Source organism: Chamaea fasciata, unplaced genomic scaffold (assembly GCF_029207755.1).
Source record: "Chamaea fasciata isolate MVZ Bird 193981 ecotype frontalis unplaced genomic scaffold, bChaFas1.0.hap1 SCAF_5, whole genome shotgun sequence".
NCBI lineage: Eukaryota > Metazoa > Chordata > Aves > Passeriformes > Sylviidae > Chamaea > Chamaea fasciata.
In genome coordinates this window covers 54,611,312-54,630,360 of record NW_027094090.1, presented here as the reverse complement: position 1 = coordinate 54,630,360, position 19,049 = coordinate 54,611,312, and the positions used below count along the sequence as shown (strand labels likewise).

Below are 19,049 nucleotides of genomic sequence, written 5' to 3'. Positions count from 1 at the left end.
GAGAGCTGTACTACATAAAAGGTCAGGTTTTACTTGGTTTGCTTTAGTCACTTGATTAAAACCAAACTGTAAGGGATAATCAAGAGCCAAGCTTTGATTATCCATATTTCCAATTGAGATTATCAACAAAATCAAGCATGAGTGAAATTATGGAAGAAAGGGCTAGTTATCAACTCATTTCAAGGCACTTTTTGAATCCTTCCAAAACATCCATATTTTCATTAAAAGACCAGCTTTCCATCCCATGACTTCTATCAAGGATGAAGAGAGCAGAAAAAAAAAATACAGAAAGAAATTTTTCTTAGGCTCCTCTAGTAATTAGAGTATTGGCACAGGTGTTTGAGAGGAAGGATTGCTGAGACAGAGTAACCATCTCGTATGACTTGCACAAGAGTAAACTCATCTGACAGTCCCCGCATCCTCTTGTATCTCATGCCTAAAAATACTACAGAAAAATGCACAAAAAATTTAACCTATATGCAAGGTTTGAGAAAATAGCAAATTGCTTTTGTGATTTCTGTACATCTTTTGTTTTACATACTTGTGATGAGACACAAACTCACAGAAAGGCACAGAAACAATAAAAAAATCCTTCTGAGAGCTTAACAGGCGTGAGTCAGAGTCTAATATTAAATGAAAAACTACTTCCTACACTTCATAACAAAACAAAACTGGAAATTCAGTTTAAAATTCAAGAGGTCTGTAAAGGGGTGAGTAGCACAGGATAGTCTAGAACAGCATCCAAACTTTTTGATATTTTCCACAACTTACATTTAAATCTAGTTAGGGTTTCCCAGAAGCTACCCACTTCACTATAATTTCCAAACTGAAATGACTGGCATACAAAAAGGCAAGACACTCCATAATTGTATGGTTTTCTTTTTATCCTGGGGCTCTGGGTAAAACACAGACCAAAATATGAAACCATACTGGGAGGGAACATGGACAGGACACCTAACCCAGGCTGGGCAAAGGGACATTTCCCACCACATAACCCAGTGTATAAACTGGGTGAGCTGGCAGGAGGCAGAGTCAAAGGCAGATCTCCCATGCTTTAGCAGTTCACACCAACCGCTAGCTCTGTGGAAAAGTTCATCCAGCTGTTTGGGGCTAACCCTGCCCATTCCCTGGTACCCCCAACACTTGTATAGATTCAGCTGAGCAACAGAATTGGCTCACCAGCCATAAATCCCACCAACCAGGCTTAGCATGCGGCAGACATAGGAGCAAGATCTGTTTTTAGCCTAAAAAGAAATTCTACTTCAACAGAGGGCAAGACAGTGCCTGCAACACTGCTGATTGCAATGCTAAGCTTAGCTGAGCAAAATCAGACCTGCACGAGAGCTGCACAGCAGTTCCAGGCTGAACTCCCCCACAAACCTCAGAGCTCTCCTTACAGCATTATTTTAGAATCTGAATCTCACAACTCAGCCTGGGTTATGGGAGTTAAGCACTACTCATGGGAAAAAAAAAAAATCTAACAAGAAGTGACCCCCAACCTGACAGCTCTGGAAACAAGTTGCATACAAGGGGTACATGAGAGACAGCAATGCTGCCGTTACATAGGAACAAACATGGATTTGTATCTGTGTCTCAGTTTATGTCCCAGTGCACGTGCACATGCCTGTGTGGGAGAGAGAGAATGCACAGACACTTGCATACAGAAAGCTTCTCACGATAAATTAAATTTAGTAAGCTGCCGTCAGAATCCGCACTTAACCCAGCCATTATTGAATCAGCAGATGAGTCCATGTGAGGATGTGGAAAGAAGTGAAAATACTAGGCTACTTTAAATTAATTAGACAATAGCTCTGTAGAAGCACTGCATTCCTAAGCAGATGGAAACAAGATGACATTTGCTCAGGTAGAAACTGGCATATGAGCAGATGCAGCCAGCAAAACTGGATTCAATTAAGAGAAAAGAAGAAAAGAACAGTAAAGGAACTCAAATGCAGAGAGAAGAAAATTCAGCTTAAAGTAGTGTGAAGAGAAAGCCAACGGAACAGTTTCAGAGATGTTGGCAATGTGCTCAGTGACAGCCAAGGAAAGCACTCCCAAGACTTAATAAAAAAACAAAACCCAAAAAAATAGGTGAACTACATGCCAGGAGTATAGAGAACTGTGGGTAAAACGATATTGCTAAATAGTACTCCTGGAAGGAAAATGTGTATAGTTTTGGTTGTCCCAAACTACAACAAACTAGCAACAAGTTACATTAGACACATATCCAAGGTGAGGAAGGTGCAACCACTTTGCTCTTGTGCAGTGGTTAAATCACTCATGAGGACGAAAGGGACACACATTCAGTTCTACTTCTGCCCGGCAGGAGTTGGACCCACACCTTCCAAAGAAGCCAGTGTAAGTATCAGTGGTACAAAGAGCAGAGTCAGCTCCTTCAGCCTAAGAAAACCTCAGTGTGCACTGGCACAGAAGGCTGTGAGCCCGCAGTCTTGTTCTGCAGCAGCAAAGCTCAATAATCACACCCAGGAAGAGGAGCTCAGCAAACCCCCACAACACAGCCAGGGCACTTCTCCAGGTGGGACCCACCCAGGGAAGCAGAGGCCGAACATTCAAAAAAAGTCCTAAGTAGTGAGAAAGAACACTGTTTTGGTGAGAAGGGGAAATATTGATCCAGGCCCAAAGCAAAGTCTGTAACTCCTGGGCTACCACCACTGATTTACAGTGCACCATGATTTAAAAAGAAGCTTAAAGAGGAAAAACAACACAGCCATACTGCTTGCCATGTGGAAGACAAATGTAAGGAGAGACAAATCCCATGCTCAAATCAGTGACAAAATAATCAGGTCCAATCAGCTTTGTCCTCCTTGAGACTTACAGCCCAGCAGATAACCCTTTTCACAGCTCTTAATAGAACTTGCTACTAATTGCTACCTATTCCAAACCTTCCTTATTTAACCCAACTTGGGCATCATACCTAAAATTCAAGAGATTCACATGGAGTTTTGCTTACAGAAGGGCCTTCATTTCAACTGCAAAAAGCAATACAAAAACATGACAGACCTAAAATACCTTTTCTTTTAGAAACCCGATCTACAATTCCAATTGGTGAAGACACCTCTTGTGGCATAGAGACAGACAAGGATAATGCCCTGCTCCTGAATGAATACATTAAGCTGCACTACACATTTCAGCAGAAATTAAATTTAATAGCAGCCAGAGTTCTGAAAATGCCTGTTAAATCCAGAGCAATGTGGTATCTCAATATGTTAACCCAGTTTAGGAGGCTCTCACAAAGCCAGCATTTTCACAGAGCAGTAACGTGAGCAGAACTCCATAGGTTAGATTATTTTAAAAAAAATTTATGAGAAGAAAATGGAGTAAATGAATGGCCAGCCTTGCTCCTGCCTGCTAGGAGCCCTGGCAGACAGCACAGCAGTTAGCCTCCTGTAACACCTTCACTGTTGACTCATTTGTGAGTCATTGCATTTTTAGCAGAGACATCACGTTGCAATCCTGTTGTTAGGAGCCAGAGACATTCTGTAAGAAACAATGTATGCATTTCCAGAGCTGATTCAGACCCGTGTGCAACTGCAGAATAATAATAATGCGCCAGCATCCGTGTCTCCCCTTCTCCCCCAGCCTCCCCAGTGGTCTGACTGCTGGCTTTATATAAGCTGCCATTTTTAAACTGATGATTTTTCTTTTCTCTTTTCTTTTCGATGTTTTTCAGATTGTCTATTCTACTTGTATAAACTGCATCATGTAAAATATATAATTCAATAAATGTCGTTTCTGGAAGGTATTTTTTTAAATTAATTTACAGTGTTTATCAGAAAAAATAAATCTCCTGGGTTGCCAGCAGGAAGGAAAAGTTAGAATTGCAGAATGTTGGGATTTCATAAAAATAAATATACAGAAGTCAAAGGAGATACATCGAATTGCACATGGCAGCCCATGGTAGAATTGCCCAACTTCTTTACAAGATAAGTGCATACCACTCTCAAGCCTAACAAAAATCTCAACAATAAAAGGCAGATTGGAACTGCTTAGAATTAGGGGTCTCATGAAAATGCAGACAAATGGAGATAAGGTAACCATTCAAAGTCAGCCTCTAACACAAAGGCACTAACAAATGCCAGGTTCCCAGCTGTTCCTGACATTTCCCTGATGTTTGTAGCATTCTTCTTGATGCTGTACATTTCTCTCCTTAGAAAAAACATAGTAATTTGCAGCATAAAAAACACCAATTTTGGGTTTAGAGGGAGCTGTAACACAGAGCACTGCATTTTGATACATGATACACTACAATCTCCTGGACTTTCAGAGATGAAGAAGACTTTTTTTGGGAAGACCCTTAAATCACAAAAAAGGTCTTTCCATTAAAAAAAGAAAAAGTCTTCTGGAGCTTAGATGTGGGAATATTAATCAACTCATTCTAAGGCCAAGTTTTGCCAGAATTAAAACCAGTGCTTCACAAGACAATTTGGCTGGATTGTCAAGAAGCAGCTCATAAAGAAGCAATGAACCTCAATCCAAATGTACCTTTGATGCTTGGGAACAGAAGTCCTGGTGACTTCCAGTAATATTTATGTTCTCTGGAGCCAAAACCCTTTCAGACTCTAGAGTCACTTAAGGCAAGGCAGAAAAGTTGTGCTTAGGCAGAACCTTGGTCTCTTTGCCCACTGCTGCATCATGGAAAACTCTTCCCTGTTGCTGCTTCCCAAAATTCAGTTGCCTGAGCAACTGGGATCAGGCCATGTAAACCATGTGAACATGCACAAGCAGCCCCAGCACATGCTGAGGAGTTCAGGGTTGGCACAGAATGCACAGATGACTGTGCTGCTTATAAAATCCAGACAACAGAGAAGGAGCTGCTACCCTTTCATCCAACAGCCTAGTAGAGAAAAGAAAAAGTCCCAGGATGGGTCAGGCTGGAAGGGGACACAGTGGGTCAGTTGGTCCCATCTCTGTTCTCCAGCAGGGCCATCCCAGAGCACAGGGCACAGGATTGTGTCCAGATGGTTCTGGAATATCCCCAGTGAGAGAGACTCCACACCCTCTCTGAGCAACCTGTGGAAGAAGTTTTTCCTCATGCCTCTCCCTGCTCGTTCCTCTGGTGCCATTGCTGGGCCTCCCAGAGCAGAGCCTGGGCCCTGCTCGGAGCCCTCTCTGCTCACAGGGACACCCAGGGCTGAGGGCCCTCTCAGCTGGGGCTCCTCTCGAGGCTGGACAGCCCCAGCTCCCTCAGCCTTTCCCTGTCAGAGATGCTCCAGCCCCTAAATCATCTCTGCAGCCTCCACTGGCCCTGCTCCAGGAGCTCCCTGTCCCTCCTGTGCTGAGGAGCCCAGGACTGGACACAGCTCTCCAGATGTGCCTCCCAGGGCTGGGCAGAGGAGCAGGATCACTCCCTGACCTGCTGGCACTGCTCTTCCCAGTGCACCCCAGAACACCATTGGCCTTCTTGGCCACAAGGGCACAGGGTGCAGATTCAGCCCTTCAGCCACAAGGACTCATTTATTCACCCCTCATTTCCCTGCTACTCAGACTTCAAATTTTGCTGGGGTAGGTCCATTTCAACCTCCCCCCTCCAGATTTACTTCATGGGCAGTATTTCAAAATTAATTGCATAAAAAGATGGGAAAGAAGATGCCTTTGCAGTGAGCCAGATAGGCAGTGACCAGGCAGAGGAAACACTAGATAATAACCACAGAGCAAGGAAAGCCTGTGTGTTCCAGGTTATGTGTTGTTGAATACAAGACTGACATAGCTGAGCCTCAAAGAACTCCAAATGTTATAAGATTCTTTTACTTTTGAGGGACAATTCAATATACTGCATCATTGTAACATAAAAGAAATTCCTGCACGGGGATGTGAAGTTTCTCTATTTGGTTGCTCAAGGCTAGAATCAAGGCTTAAATAGCCATTGCTGACTCATGGCATTTCCAACAAGATTATAAAGGGGTGAAGGATCCAAAGGGATTTCTACCACACTAACAGACCCTGTGGGCTTGGATTTACATGGAGGTGTTACCAAAAATTGCTAGAAGTTCTTTCACAAAACATCTTTCACAGGAAAGTGCTGACTTCATAAATTAAAATTTCCACAGAGACATCAGTTTTGATCATCAACCAGCTTTGATTACTTTTTTATTGGAAGTATTTCTCTAATGTGATTTATCTGGTCTGGGGTTTTAGCTGAAACCAGTACCAGGAGGAATAAGCCAAACCGATAGTGAAGCCACCTTTAACATTCATGCTTAGATTGCTCTTGTGCCTTTGTCATTATCCAGTCCAGGGAACATTTAACTATTTAGATGAACTGAAATGGCTGCAGAGGAAAAGCCTACACAGTACAGTGTGGTACAACAGGACTGCATCCTCAGTGACAAGGCCCTAACACCTACTCACTGGGGAATTCTGGAACTGATCTTGATTTCCATTCCAAAGTTCCAAAGGCCTCAAGTTTCATTCCAATACAAAAAAGAAACAACTGGTGGAACTTCTGTACTTTCATAGGAGAGAATTCTCATTTCTCTAGGTAGTTTAGCTCTTACTGCAATATCACCACTAATGCCAAATATCAGTGAAGATGGAAAACCAATGTTGCCAACTCCTATGAAAGTCTCCATTTTTATTAAAATTGCAGTCCTCAAGGCATGTGATTATGTAAGAATCTTGGGTTTCATGTCATGAAAAATCAAAAATTTCTTCCCTGTGCAAAGAAAAACTTGAAAATGTGTCCTCCTAAGGAACAAAAGCCGGAAGGCAAGCAGAAAGAAATTAAATTGAATTTTTTTGAAGAAGATCTCAGTCTTTCCAAGGCAATCTCATGAATTTGATGGAAGAATGATTCTTTTGGGGAGTATCTGTTGACTTAGTAACAATAAGATTCCCCCAAGGTTTTAACTCCACTTCTTTCACACACTATAATCTCCATGTCTGGCCTTGCCTCATTAGTCAGAATTAGTTAAAATGCTCTTGATGCTGTACCAGGCAAAGGCTGTTGCCACGAAGTAACACATCTGAGCAGAGAAGAATGAATACATTTCATACCTGCAGTCAGATAACAAGCACAACAGCTTCAATTAATGCCACTCTGATGCAGAATTTGAATAAGTTTCTTATCATTTACCTCAATGTGGAGGAAAAGTTTCAGAATTGCCAGTTCTGAGATGCATCCTGTCTTACACAGGATATGGAAAACAATCCCAGCAGCTGGGACACGTAAGGAAAAGGAAAGCTATGAAGGGCTTCCATATGTCAGAATGTGCTGGGTTAAGGATACATCATTCCTCAGATTATATGCAACATATAAATTCCACTTACCAAAGCTTTTCCTTCATTATTACCTTCTGGGTAGTGTGGGTTAAGCTGGAAAAGAAAAGAAGTCAAATACTATCTCGATAGCTTTCATACGTTTCAAAACTGGGGGAGAGGGTTTGGTTCAGTTCTCTGTTATGTTTCCACCCTGCAAAAGGAGAGTGGAGTTTTAGAAGCAGTGTGAGAGTAAAAGACTTACTGCTTCAATTTCTGGCTGACTTGGCTGGCTATGTCCTCACCTCTAGAAAGAGCATCTTGCAATCAAGCTTGTTAACTCAAGAGGAATCTCAAATAACGAAACCCAAAAAGGATGAGGAAGAAAGTACAGTTACTATTCTAAATGCAGCCAGTTACAGTCACCCACACACATGCACACGCAATCAGTTCCAGGATTGACCCTGGGCAGATAGACTGAGATAAAAAACGAACATTCTCTATGTCTACTGAGATTTTACAGGAGAAGACAGTGAACTCAGAATGAACTCATCTTTGAAACAGGAGTGACAATGCCATTAGAGAAAATTATTTAATTACACTGTGGTTTCAAGCATTATTAATGGAGATAATATTTTCTATGTCATATCAGAATTACCAAGCATTAATTAATACTAAAGTAAAATGAGAAGCTTGGATGAAAGATGCTATACAACAATAAATTTAAAGTATTACTATTTAACAGCTGTTTAATACCATTGTACTTTTGACAAGGGAAATATGTAGCCTATAAGATAAGGGATTATGTAGGCAGATATATTCACAAACAAACAAAAACACACACACCCACTCACTGGCTGCGCATGAAACCTTTCGAGATTTGATTTACATGAAGAAACCATTGTGCATCAATATTTACCAATAATCCCTGACATAGGATATGCCATCAAAGCACTGAAAATGCGGAACTGAGATTATGAGTTACATAAAACAATTTTGTTCTTAGGCAATTACAGTGTGTATACATCTTACAGATGAGTATTGTCATTTTCTTGGCTTGAGTTTGGCATCACCAGCGTGGAAGAGTCACAAGAGAATTGCACAGGGCAAGATGCACAAATTCCCAGTGGAATTTTTCAATATCACATTATCATACATCTAACATTACACAGAAAACTGTTGTGAAAAGATTTTGTTAAATTGATAAGGCTTTTATTTTAAAAAAATTATTAATTTTTTATATCTCTTTAACCCTTCAAAATGACCATTCCTCTCCACAACATGAGCCTGAAGAAAGGGGGAAAACTTTCAAATCTTTGTCAAAGAGCTGAAAATACCTTCCCTATGTGTCACAGCTTGATGTGCTAACACAGAAATGAACAAAGGTTTATTCTGTCTCCATTTCATTTTTTGCATTAGCCACCGTGTTACCCTTGCAAACCTAATTTAGAGAGCATGCTTTCCTCCCTGTGCTGACACCTGTCTCAAATCTTGCATTTTGCTCCTCTCTGACATTGTCGTAGTCCCCCAACTCCAAGTCACTCATACAGCAACAGGAATAAGAGATGAACACCCAAAAACTAGAACTCATACACATATGTAGCTGTTTTCACGTAGTTTTGGTTCCTTCTTAAGTTTCCACAGTTCTTTCAGCGTGACATTTGTTCACCTGACACCTTAAAATAATCCTAGTGTCCCATTTTTAGCAGCCAAGTTGAGCTCTCTGCCTTTGGTCTCCCATAAAGAAGAAAGAAAATTAGCAGGCAGTGCCCCTCAGTCCCAGGTACACACCGTGGCCTTCCAGCACAGGTGCAGAGAAGGTACTGAAAAGATAAATTTCCATGCTACCTTCAGATGTTGCTGGTTGCAAGCAAGCTAGAAAAAGTCTGGGTCATCTCAGGTACATCACTAGAGCCAGCACAGGGAACTTGGCACTGAGGACTTGATCCCACAGGTATTCATTGAAGGGCTTGAGTGAACACAGTTGTCTACCCAGTATGAGCTGAAGTCTCATATTCTTCAGCTGTTTGCTTTCAACATCATAGTGATTAAAAAAAAAAAATAATATATATAGCAGTAACAGGAGAAATTAGGAGACTCTCCGTCCCTCAACACTTCTTGCCTTCTTGAAAAATGACTGAATAGACTGCCCTCAAATTTCCAAAACAGGTCACTTGCAGAGTGAGGGTGGTGGAGACAGAAGGCTCAGATGAGAAATCAAGTACATCCTTAATGGTGCTTTTTCTTGCCCTGCTGTTACAGAAATAATAAAACCAAGAATACGTTGTTAAGAGAAACTTTTGAGATGCTGACATTAAACCATAAACACAATGGAACTCAGTTTTCAGGCTGACGTCCATGGCCCCATTTTCAGCTCTGCTCTGAAGTTGCCATTTTCATTTTCATTTCGACTGAGATTGTTGGTGCTGAGGGTTCCTAAAAAACAGACCAGTAGCTATTATCCCATGCTACATTCTCCAGGTAGAAGGGGCATAAATCATCTGGTGCTGTGTGTCATATTACACCTGTTCTGAGTCCCTTTCAATATCCCAGCCCAGAATGACCTAAGGACACAGTGACAGTCTCAGCACTCCAAAATCTATTGCTTTTTCTGATTTATGTAAGATCATTTCCACATTCTTCAACAAACCACCAAAACAAAAGGAGCCTTGAAAAGAACAACATTAATATTTTTATCTTGCTACTAATGAAATCAAGTAAAATGTTCTGCAGGTGTTTAGAAAGTAACAATGCTATGCTAAAATACACCTCAATAAAGCTCAACAGTTTTCAAGTTTTTTTGTGTCATTGGATGTCTTGAAATTGCAATTTATTGAATTGTAGCTGAAATACAGCAGTGAATATTCCTGCAAAATGCCACTGGAAGGTGCATACAGCCAATATGCACCATGATATATTGCAAACTGCAGAACCTAAGTGTAATTGTATAATTTATTATTGTGTAATTGTATAAATTTTTATTGTAATACCTTCATTATATGGTTTGGGTTTTTTTAGAGTATATCTCCATCAGCTTCTTTTCCAGTAAAGAATAATCCAGAAATTTTAATCCCTTTCTGCTTGTTTTTCAACAAACTCAGGTACAGCCATTTTTTTTACCCTTTCATGAACAGGAAAGAACAAGGTACCACAAAAAGAGTTTTTCACTGACAGTTCTGGAGTTAAGAGACAGATTTGTGACTACAGAAAAGGCAATACCTTCTTTTAAATCGACATTTAAATAGCATTCACTCACACTCCTCTACAAGAAGCCAAATCCCCAACTTGTGATCCACACAGGGTATCTGAGAGAGCCTGAAGGTCAGGGTCAGTGCTGCAGGTGGTCCTCCTGAATATAGAAATTGGTGTCTCTTGGACAGATTTCAGGCTCAGCCTTGGTACACGATGGTATGTGAAAAGATTAGATGCCTGAATGCATACATATATCAACATCCTCATCCTCTGGGAGCAGCAGAAAGCCCCCAGGAGAGAGTATGTATGACGAACTCATAACAGAAGTCAGCTTTTACACATGGAAAACTGAGGTATAGACCAAGTCTTTAATTATTTCTGGTTAAAACTACTTGGAAGGGCAAGGAATCTCATTCCTGAATTTTCACCTGTGAAATTCCACCTGTGACTTTACAAAATCTGTAAAGTCTGCATAGCAGGAGGACAACTTTCATCTCTGTGTGTTTGTGAGTTACTTCTGGTATTTGGTGCTCAGAGAATGCGAGTGACCTACTAATCCTGAGACGGATTCCATTAGACTGAGCACCAGAAGTTCCCGGCTGTCATCTCTACTGATTAAAGCTACCCAAAGTTGTACCTTAAAGTGTTCAAACCTCATGAGTCCACAGAGCATAATTTCCTGGGGTTCTGCTATTGTGCAGATCATCTCACAGGCTATTCCTGGCTTTAATTTTACTTTTGCATCTTCATGTTGTTAAACATCCTTTCCAATCCAAGAAGTTTGAAATTCCACATTTCTACTGAATGTTGTTTTCTTGGAGGAATGTATGGAAAGTACCCAAACACGCTATTTTTGGACACCCAATTAAGAAAGAGAGAGAGGAGTTTGGGGAAAGAAACACCCATGTTGATTTTAATCAAATTTTGTTGACTAGGTAAAGGATATTTAAAGCATCTTGTCAGGGGAAGAATTAGATTGCCAAAATTCAGCTAAATGAGCATTTTAATGACTTGGTGAAAACCTGCATTTATGAAGGAAATCCTGACAGACAAAGAATAAAAGGATCTAATTCAACACATTCAAACAGTCCCCATTTCATTTGATAACCAGCCTGTTAACACACAGACTGTTACCCAGCCAACAAGGGCAAGTTTTTCAGCAAGAAAAGCCAGGACAAAAGAAAAATAATCCACTTTTCAAATCTTTCATCTTCATTAGGCCTGCTTTGTTCTTTGTTAATGTCACACTGATTAGCTTTCGATAAATCCAAAGGACTTTTGCACAATTTCAAAGACTTTCAGTGGCATTCAAAGGACTTTTGCCACCTTATTAACTTGCCAGACAAAGACTGGCTACAACTCTACCTCGATAACTTCATTCACCCTTCCTTGGCATCAGCACAGAGCTCCTGATAATCATCATCCGAGGAAAGTTTAAAAATCTTAAAAGGCCTTTTCTTTCAGGATTTTATTTTCCTCATGAGCCGTGTTTTAGCAGATCAGACAAGTTTCCAGAGAACATTGGGAAAGCTGAACCTTTTTGTCTGCTTCAGGCCCCCCTGCTAGTCAAAAACAGGGATGAGAAGCAGCCCAAACACCTTCCCGTCCTGATTTTTCACCCTCATTACCAGAAGAAAGATCATCTTGACAACATTTCCAGCTGCTGTGTAAGCAATGGCAGGCCAGCATTTTGCCATGCCTAAACAGCACAGATTTAAAGGTCTCACACAAGCAGCATAAGCTGGGGTAGCTCCATGTTATGAGTGGCAACTGGGAAATTCCATTTCTTCTACTGGGATCAAGGGCAGAAAACCTGAAACCAGTGCTCAGCCCCACTCAGCCGTATCCCATTCTGCAGAGGAAGTCAAAAGAAAGAAAAATGTCTAAGAGATCCTCTAGTGCAACTTGGATGCTGGGCCATAACCTTAGCCTGAGCTTCAGCAGCTCCATGTCAACCTGTGTTGTAAAAAAGAAAGCATCCTCATCTCTTCAAGAGTGATGTTCTAAATATTAATATCCCATATGCCTTTTAGTGGTCCTCACAGGAGTAGCTAGGGATGATTGAATTAGATATGACTGACATTTCTACTTAAAAACAAACAAACAAACAAACAAAACCCAACCGAACACGACAGGCACACAAACCCCCAGAAATAATAAATAAAATAAAAAAAAGGAGGGAAGTCTTGGAAACCTCCATCAAGCATCACAAATAAAGAGGCAAAAATACAGTTGAATAAAAGCTTCTCAAGTGATCTTGAAAAAATAAACAACAATAATGCACTTAAGAACAGCCTACATGTCTACATTTGCTGTTTTGGAAGACATCAAAATGCAAGATGTATTTTTAATAGCAGAAGTAAATGACAATAAATGCTGCATTAATGTCTTTGTACTTCCTTATTCCTTAAGCTTGTGTATGTACAAACATGGCCCAAATGCAGCCAGCTTCAAGCAGGACTGAAAAAGCTGAACATTCTCACAGGTCACAATTGCAAATTAGTTGGATGGGGGGAAAAAACTTTCCTCTGAGATCCAGATTTATGAAGGTATTTGCACACTAACAGATTCCACCAAAGTCAAGACAAGTCAGGTCAAGAAATTTAGCTGCGTTCTCAAGATTCTTAAAAACCCTGGAGAAATCTAGCTCTGGGTTTTGCTAAATGGACATCTTCTAGATCTGTCACTTTAAAAAGCCACATCCAAGTCTGCAGAACAGGTCAGGCTGGCTCTGTAAATCAGTAATCCATCCTCCTCCTCCTCTGGATCCCCTCTGGATCTCTTCTGTCTCTTCATGCATAGTTGTAAATTATCCTTCACTCCTTATAGAGCTTTAAAACAAGCCCACACTCCTATGAGACAGTGAAAACTAAAATAAGGCTTCCAGTGCTGAGTTCCTCTATCACCTTGGCAAACCCTTTTTCTTCTGAGAACCTTTAATCACCCAGCCAAACAGACAGAAATTAACCAGAATGCTGTGTTAACATTTAGTGAAGAGACACTGGGGAAAACCGGCCCCAAAGGAAGATTTTGAAGCAATCTCCAGGTGAGGAGGTCCCATAGCACCAAGGAATGAAATCTGTGAGGAGATGTGTGAAGGCCTTGGTAGATGCTGCCATCTCCTGGCATCTTCTTCAGCTTACAAAATGTTCCTGAGCAAAAGGTAGCTCACATCTCAGTTAAACAGGGCCTGTTTTATTTTATTTTGTTACTTGTCTCACTCTTCTGAAGGCAGAAGGAACCACAGAGCATTTAACACTGTGTTCTCCTTCTCTGCATGGCCAGGGCATGAACAAGTCCTTCTGCAAAGGTTTGTTTCCATGTCACCCAAAAAAAAAAAAAAAAAATTACACTGGCAAACAGTGGTTCCATTGTTGCTCCCTAAATAAAAACATCTCTGACATCCAACACGTGGATAACAAAAGGCCTAAATTATGGACTTCAAATAATCAATCTCAGATGCCTCAATAAAACATCCTATGCAGGATTCCATTTTCCAGCAGTTTAAGGAAGTTGAAGAAAAGTCCATAAAACTATAGAGACAGTTTCTTCAGGGTTCCAGAAGTTTAATCCTGGTTTATACCCTCAAGTTTAAGAACTGATTTCCCTTCTACATTTCTTTTATCTTAGCTAATGCTGAGTATTACCCATACAATTATGTAATCTTTCTTAAAATCTCATTAAATGCTTTGCTTTCTATTCTTGTGGGATTCCTGTGACAATCTTTACTGTTCAGAAGGCACGACGGGATTATTTTCCCTCAATATTCACTTGAGCATGTACTCAGCTGTCTTCACCATGATCCAAATCAAGTGATTATTACCACAGGCTTAAGTTTACTGTGAAGGGCATGGCCCTGTCCATCTGCATAAATGCATACCATAACAATATCTAAAACATGGCAGGCTATTATTTTTAGTCATGGAACCATAAAATGTTTTGGTTTGGAAGGGACCTTAAAGATCCTCTAGTTCCAATCCCCTACTGTGGACTGGTAAAGCACAACTTAATAGCAATTCTCAATTTAAAGTGAATGATGTACATAAGCTTCTCTGAAAAGAAAGGGGCAGTTTGGGGCAATTTTGACAGAAAAGTAGAGTGAGGTAATATGGGAAGAAATTATTCAAGAAAAACAAGAGAAATATGAGTAACTTCTATTGGCCATTGATCCAAGAGTTCTCAGCAAGTGGTTTACACCACAGTGTGGTGAAAATCAGCTGACAGTATTGCAAGACTTGAGCAGTCCCTATTAACCCACTCAAAACACTCTGGTGCTCTGGTGCCTTAGCTCAGTGACCCTATTCCAGCACAGACTATTCCCCCTTTCCCGTTTCCTGGAGTCCACGCCAACACCAACTCTGGGACAGCACCTTGCATCTGCACAATCCTATACCTGAGGAAAAAGGACATTTCTGAAGCCTGTGTTGCTCCTGCAGTGCTCCACCACTGAACTATGGCCTTGGCAAGTTGGACTGAACTTCCTGTTCAATTAATATTCATCTAATTGTCATTTCATCTCATGTGTGTGTAACCCTGTGCTGCTCATCCCAGCTGAATTCAATCATTCCCACCTTCAAAAGAAACTCCACTGAGTATTTAGTGCTAAAATAATCCTAAAGCTAGAAGGATGTTTCATGTGGGATTTTAGGAACAGAGTTTAGAACAAAACTCTGACCCGAGCTGATCCATTTTAGAGTTTAAACCCTGCCCTTTCAGTCTTACAGAGAAAGGAAGGAGAACTCTCTAAGAAAGCCAGAGAAGTTTTTCACAGCAGCAATTGTTTATGGCCACAGGTCTGGAGAAGCACAAATTGTGAACCTTCAGGCTGCCATTTTACCTGCCTTACCTTAGTGCATTGAGTTTAGTAGAGACAATTTCGTGTTAAAGGCCTCACCAGATTTGCAGCCATGCTTTGGCCAAGGGTACCTAGTAATTCTAATCTACTCAAGTAAGTAAAACAGAATTATCACAGATTTTTCCTTACAAATTCTGCAATGTGATTACGTACGTGCTCACAAGATTTCACAAGCAATGCACTGTGACTTATCTATTGTCTACTGCAATATCTGAGACCAGCATGTGATTTGATAGATGGAGATATAGTTTGCAATTATTTTAGCCCCACTTGAGAAGTTTTATATGAAATGACAGACTTATCCTGCATTTCTTGTGTGTGGGCACACGTATCTGTTTAACAGCCTCATAAAACAAGAGTTAATAGTTTCAGTATGAATGGCCCAGTTTAGAAATCACAAAACCAGAGCTGCTCTACATGTGGAGAAGAATATTAAAAGTGCATGTTTTGGTTCAGCACAATTGATAAGCTGATACTCAGTTCAAAGAGACTTTTATCTTGGCAATTTAGAGTATTGAAAAGGTTATGTATGCTCCTGAGAAAAGCACAGCTGTGTGGTCCCAACCTACGGCATCTGCAAGGCTGTTCGAGCAAACTGCAGCTCACTCCCACACACGCAGAGATAGCTTTGGGTGCCTTCTACATGGGCTACATGCACTGAAAAGACTTTTGGGAAAATCTTTGTTATTTTAAAACATCCAGTTTTCACCCAACCTTACAGCCTCTCTTTATAAATGTAAAGCTTCGAAATAACTTGGGTCATTTTGCTGTAACCAGGCCTATAAAAAGAATCTTCTGCAGAACTTTTTCTAAAAGACTGCTGATTCTGTGAAGATGAGAATAAAACTCTGTTGTGAAAATGAAACTCAGCAGCCTGAACCTTAGCTGGTGGCTTAGTGCCTAAATCTCCTGCTGAAGATCTGGCTCATCTCTTTTGGGTGAAAACAAGCCCTTATGACACTAACAGCAGAACTCCTGCTGTCTCCAAAGAAGACAATTTCTCTTTCCAATTTTTCAGCTGAGTATTTGGTTCCACTTTTTTGGGAATGTCTAAGCCTGTGGCTTAAGGTTTCCTAATGTCAGACATCATTACCAAGTACCCAGATTTCCAACGTCCCAAATCTTATCACCAAACATCAAACCCTTCCTTCAGTATATTCCTCCTGTGTCTTAGGTGTGAGAGCACAGAGATACTCTGAGTGACCCAGGGTGTGCACAGCAGCAGAGAAATGACAATGCAGGTGTGTGGAATCACCAAGTGTCTCCCACTGTGACTCCTTCAGCAGTGGGTCTTTTAGGGTGGCTCACCTTCAGCCCAAAGTCTGGAAGAAGGATATAGCTTGCTTAAAGGTATTAGTAGGTCTTAAAAGAACTTCAAAGCACAGTAATTAAAATTAGACTAAATAATGCCAAGTGGAAAGAGGACTAAAGGGAATAATACTACTTGAGATTGTGTCAGAAGTCAGAGATATCAGAGGCCTTTGAAAGGTAACAAAAGTTGGATGACTGATTGTCCTTCTAAGGAATGTGGAATTTAGGATTTACACATCCTGACTTCATCCTCTCAAGTTTGTAACAATTAGATTTACAAGTACTCACCTATGGAGTTTTTTTACCAAACAACGGTTTTGCCTCACTTTTCTTTATTATTAATTCGCTTACTGTAGTATTCAAATACCTTTATCAGCTTTAAATTCCTTAGCTCTCTGAGGCAAGCATCTTCAATTTTCTTAGTCCCACAGATCATCCCCTGGCCTTAACCAGCTGCAGGGGCATCCCTTCACAACACAGCTCAGTAGTGACCCACCAAATCCCAAACTAGACTGAGCAGGTACATCTGGCACAGGACAATTCCAAGGAAAAGAGAAGGCACAGGCTGCTCACACAAGGTATGGGAGGAGAAAAGGGAGGCACTCAAGTGAAGGACACTTCTGCTCCTTGTCTGAGAGTTGACCCATGCAAGACTCCCCTGCAGAAGCCTCCATGGCACACATCAAGTTGATTTAAGGAAGGATGAAGTAAGAAGAAAGACAGTTATAAACAGTGATGAATCCTGATTTACAACAGCTCAAACTGTGACAGAAATTGCATCATTAGCCAACAACAGAATGCTTAAAAGATTTGTGAATTTTCTTCTTGTGTTTGTACTTTTTATTCCACTCTAGATATCTTTATCATGGCGGCTTAAACAAAATCAGGTCATGGCAATGTGTGACGCTGTTGATAATCCATACCATGAGTAATCTCCCTGTGCTGCCAGAGCACAGATAAGTGTTCAGTAGGCTTTGCCCAACCGATTTAAAGTTAGGTCACGCACACGAGGTGTCTGCCTGCCTGTTCATAAATCTTTGACGTGTCTGGCTGGCTGACATGTTGTGCCTGACATATGAACTGTGCAAAATACAGTACACAGGGTTTTATTACAGCAGTACCTTTAATATCTCCAGCACAGGTATTTTACACCTCACACAGTCACTAATGCAGCTCTCCAGTCACTAATGCAGCTCTCCAGTCCCAGCATATCACCTCTGTTCAACCCAAAAGCTCCTCCAGCTCTCACTCCACTGTTGCCAGTTACATTCTCCATATTACAAGTCTGCCTCATGGGGAGTTCCTTTCCAGAGCTAGAAAGGACTTAAGCTCAGGTCTGACATTCAGTGCAGGTTGGCACCTCTTCACCTGAAGATTTTTCACCTAAAAATCCCCCAGACAGATCACCTGGTGGAAGAAGGAAGCCCATCAGTATGCTTAGTGCCTTTACTGACTCTACATAAGCTCAGCTAGTAAAATCTTCCTACTGGGAGCATCCCTCACTGTAAGCAGAAAGGAAAATACTCCCACTGTCAGGTGGGAGTACTGGTTGTCTCTTGAAAATTAGCTATTATTAGCAGTCCACTGTTTATGTTTTGATAATGGCCTTGACATAATTAGAAATAAATGAAGGTTTGATAGCTCCTGTTTGTTCTTCCTCTGAATTCAGTCCAGGCAGTTACAGGAGCTGGAAAATGAAAGCAGCACCCTGGGAATACTAAGGAGTTGTCTGCATACAGAAGTTGCACCGCTGTATATCTAACTCAACTCAGTGAGACCAAGCCTTTTTTCAGGGGTTCCCTGAGATATAGTGATTTATAACTTTGTTCTTGTAGTAAATTTTTGCACTTATACTTCAAAGCATAAGTTAAAATAAGCAATCCTAACTAAATCAGTGGGGAAAACCTTTGCTTTTCACTCTATTGGCAAAATTTGGACACAGACCTCTGGATATGGATTAGATATGACTCAGAAAGTTAACAGCTTCTTGCAACCATTAAAATATCCAAGGCTGTACCATTTCATACACTTCATATTATCTGCTGTATTCCAGCTTGTCAAGAGCCATATTTTATTTTTAAGGAGTCTTAAAAGATATTAAGCTGCTCTTTTGGGGAGTCACAATACTCTTTTGCCTTAATACAAAGTACCAGATAGTAACCAGACAAGTTGCACGATCTTCCTTCTCCTCTGGGACCTTCCATTCCATCTGAAGGGGCAGAGACTTCCTCAGGCCCTTCTTTTAGTCAAAAGGCAAGAGTGCAATAGCAGAACCCTGTAGCCTATATAATCAAAATGAACTCAATATGACACCAACACACAGTCCCAGCACCACTCCAAAAACCAAGGGCAAACAGGAGCAGAGAGATAAATGAACCCAAGGATTTTCAGTGTAAATGTAGATATTTAACAGCGGTGTTTGCCCTGCAATACCTGAGTGCAGCAATACAGAATGACCCAGCAGGGGCCCAGTGTG

At 40.9% G+C, this 19,049-nt stretch overlaps 1 protein-coding gene across 1 annotated transcript in view; it reads right to left on the bottom strand.

Moving 5' to 3' along the window:
• ITPR2 (inositol 1,4,5-trisphosphate receptor type 2) overlaps positions 1-19,049 on the bottom strand; it is a 248,333-nt gene that overhangs the window by 177,688 nt on the left and 51,596 nt on the right. Inside the window, exon 15 of the mRNA XM_066183751.1 lies at positions 7,288-7,332. Within this exon, the coding sequence (XP_066039848.1) occupies positions 7,288-7,332 (45 nt within the window). The remainder of the gene's footprint in view (positions 1-7,287; positions 7,333-19,049) is intronic.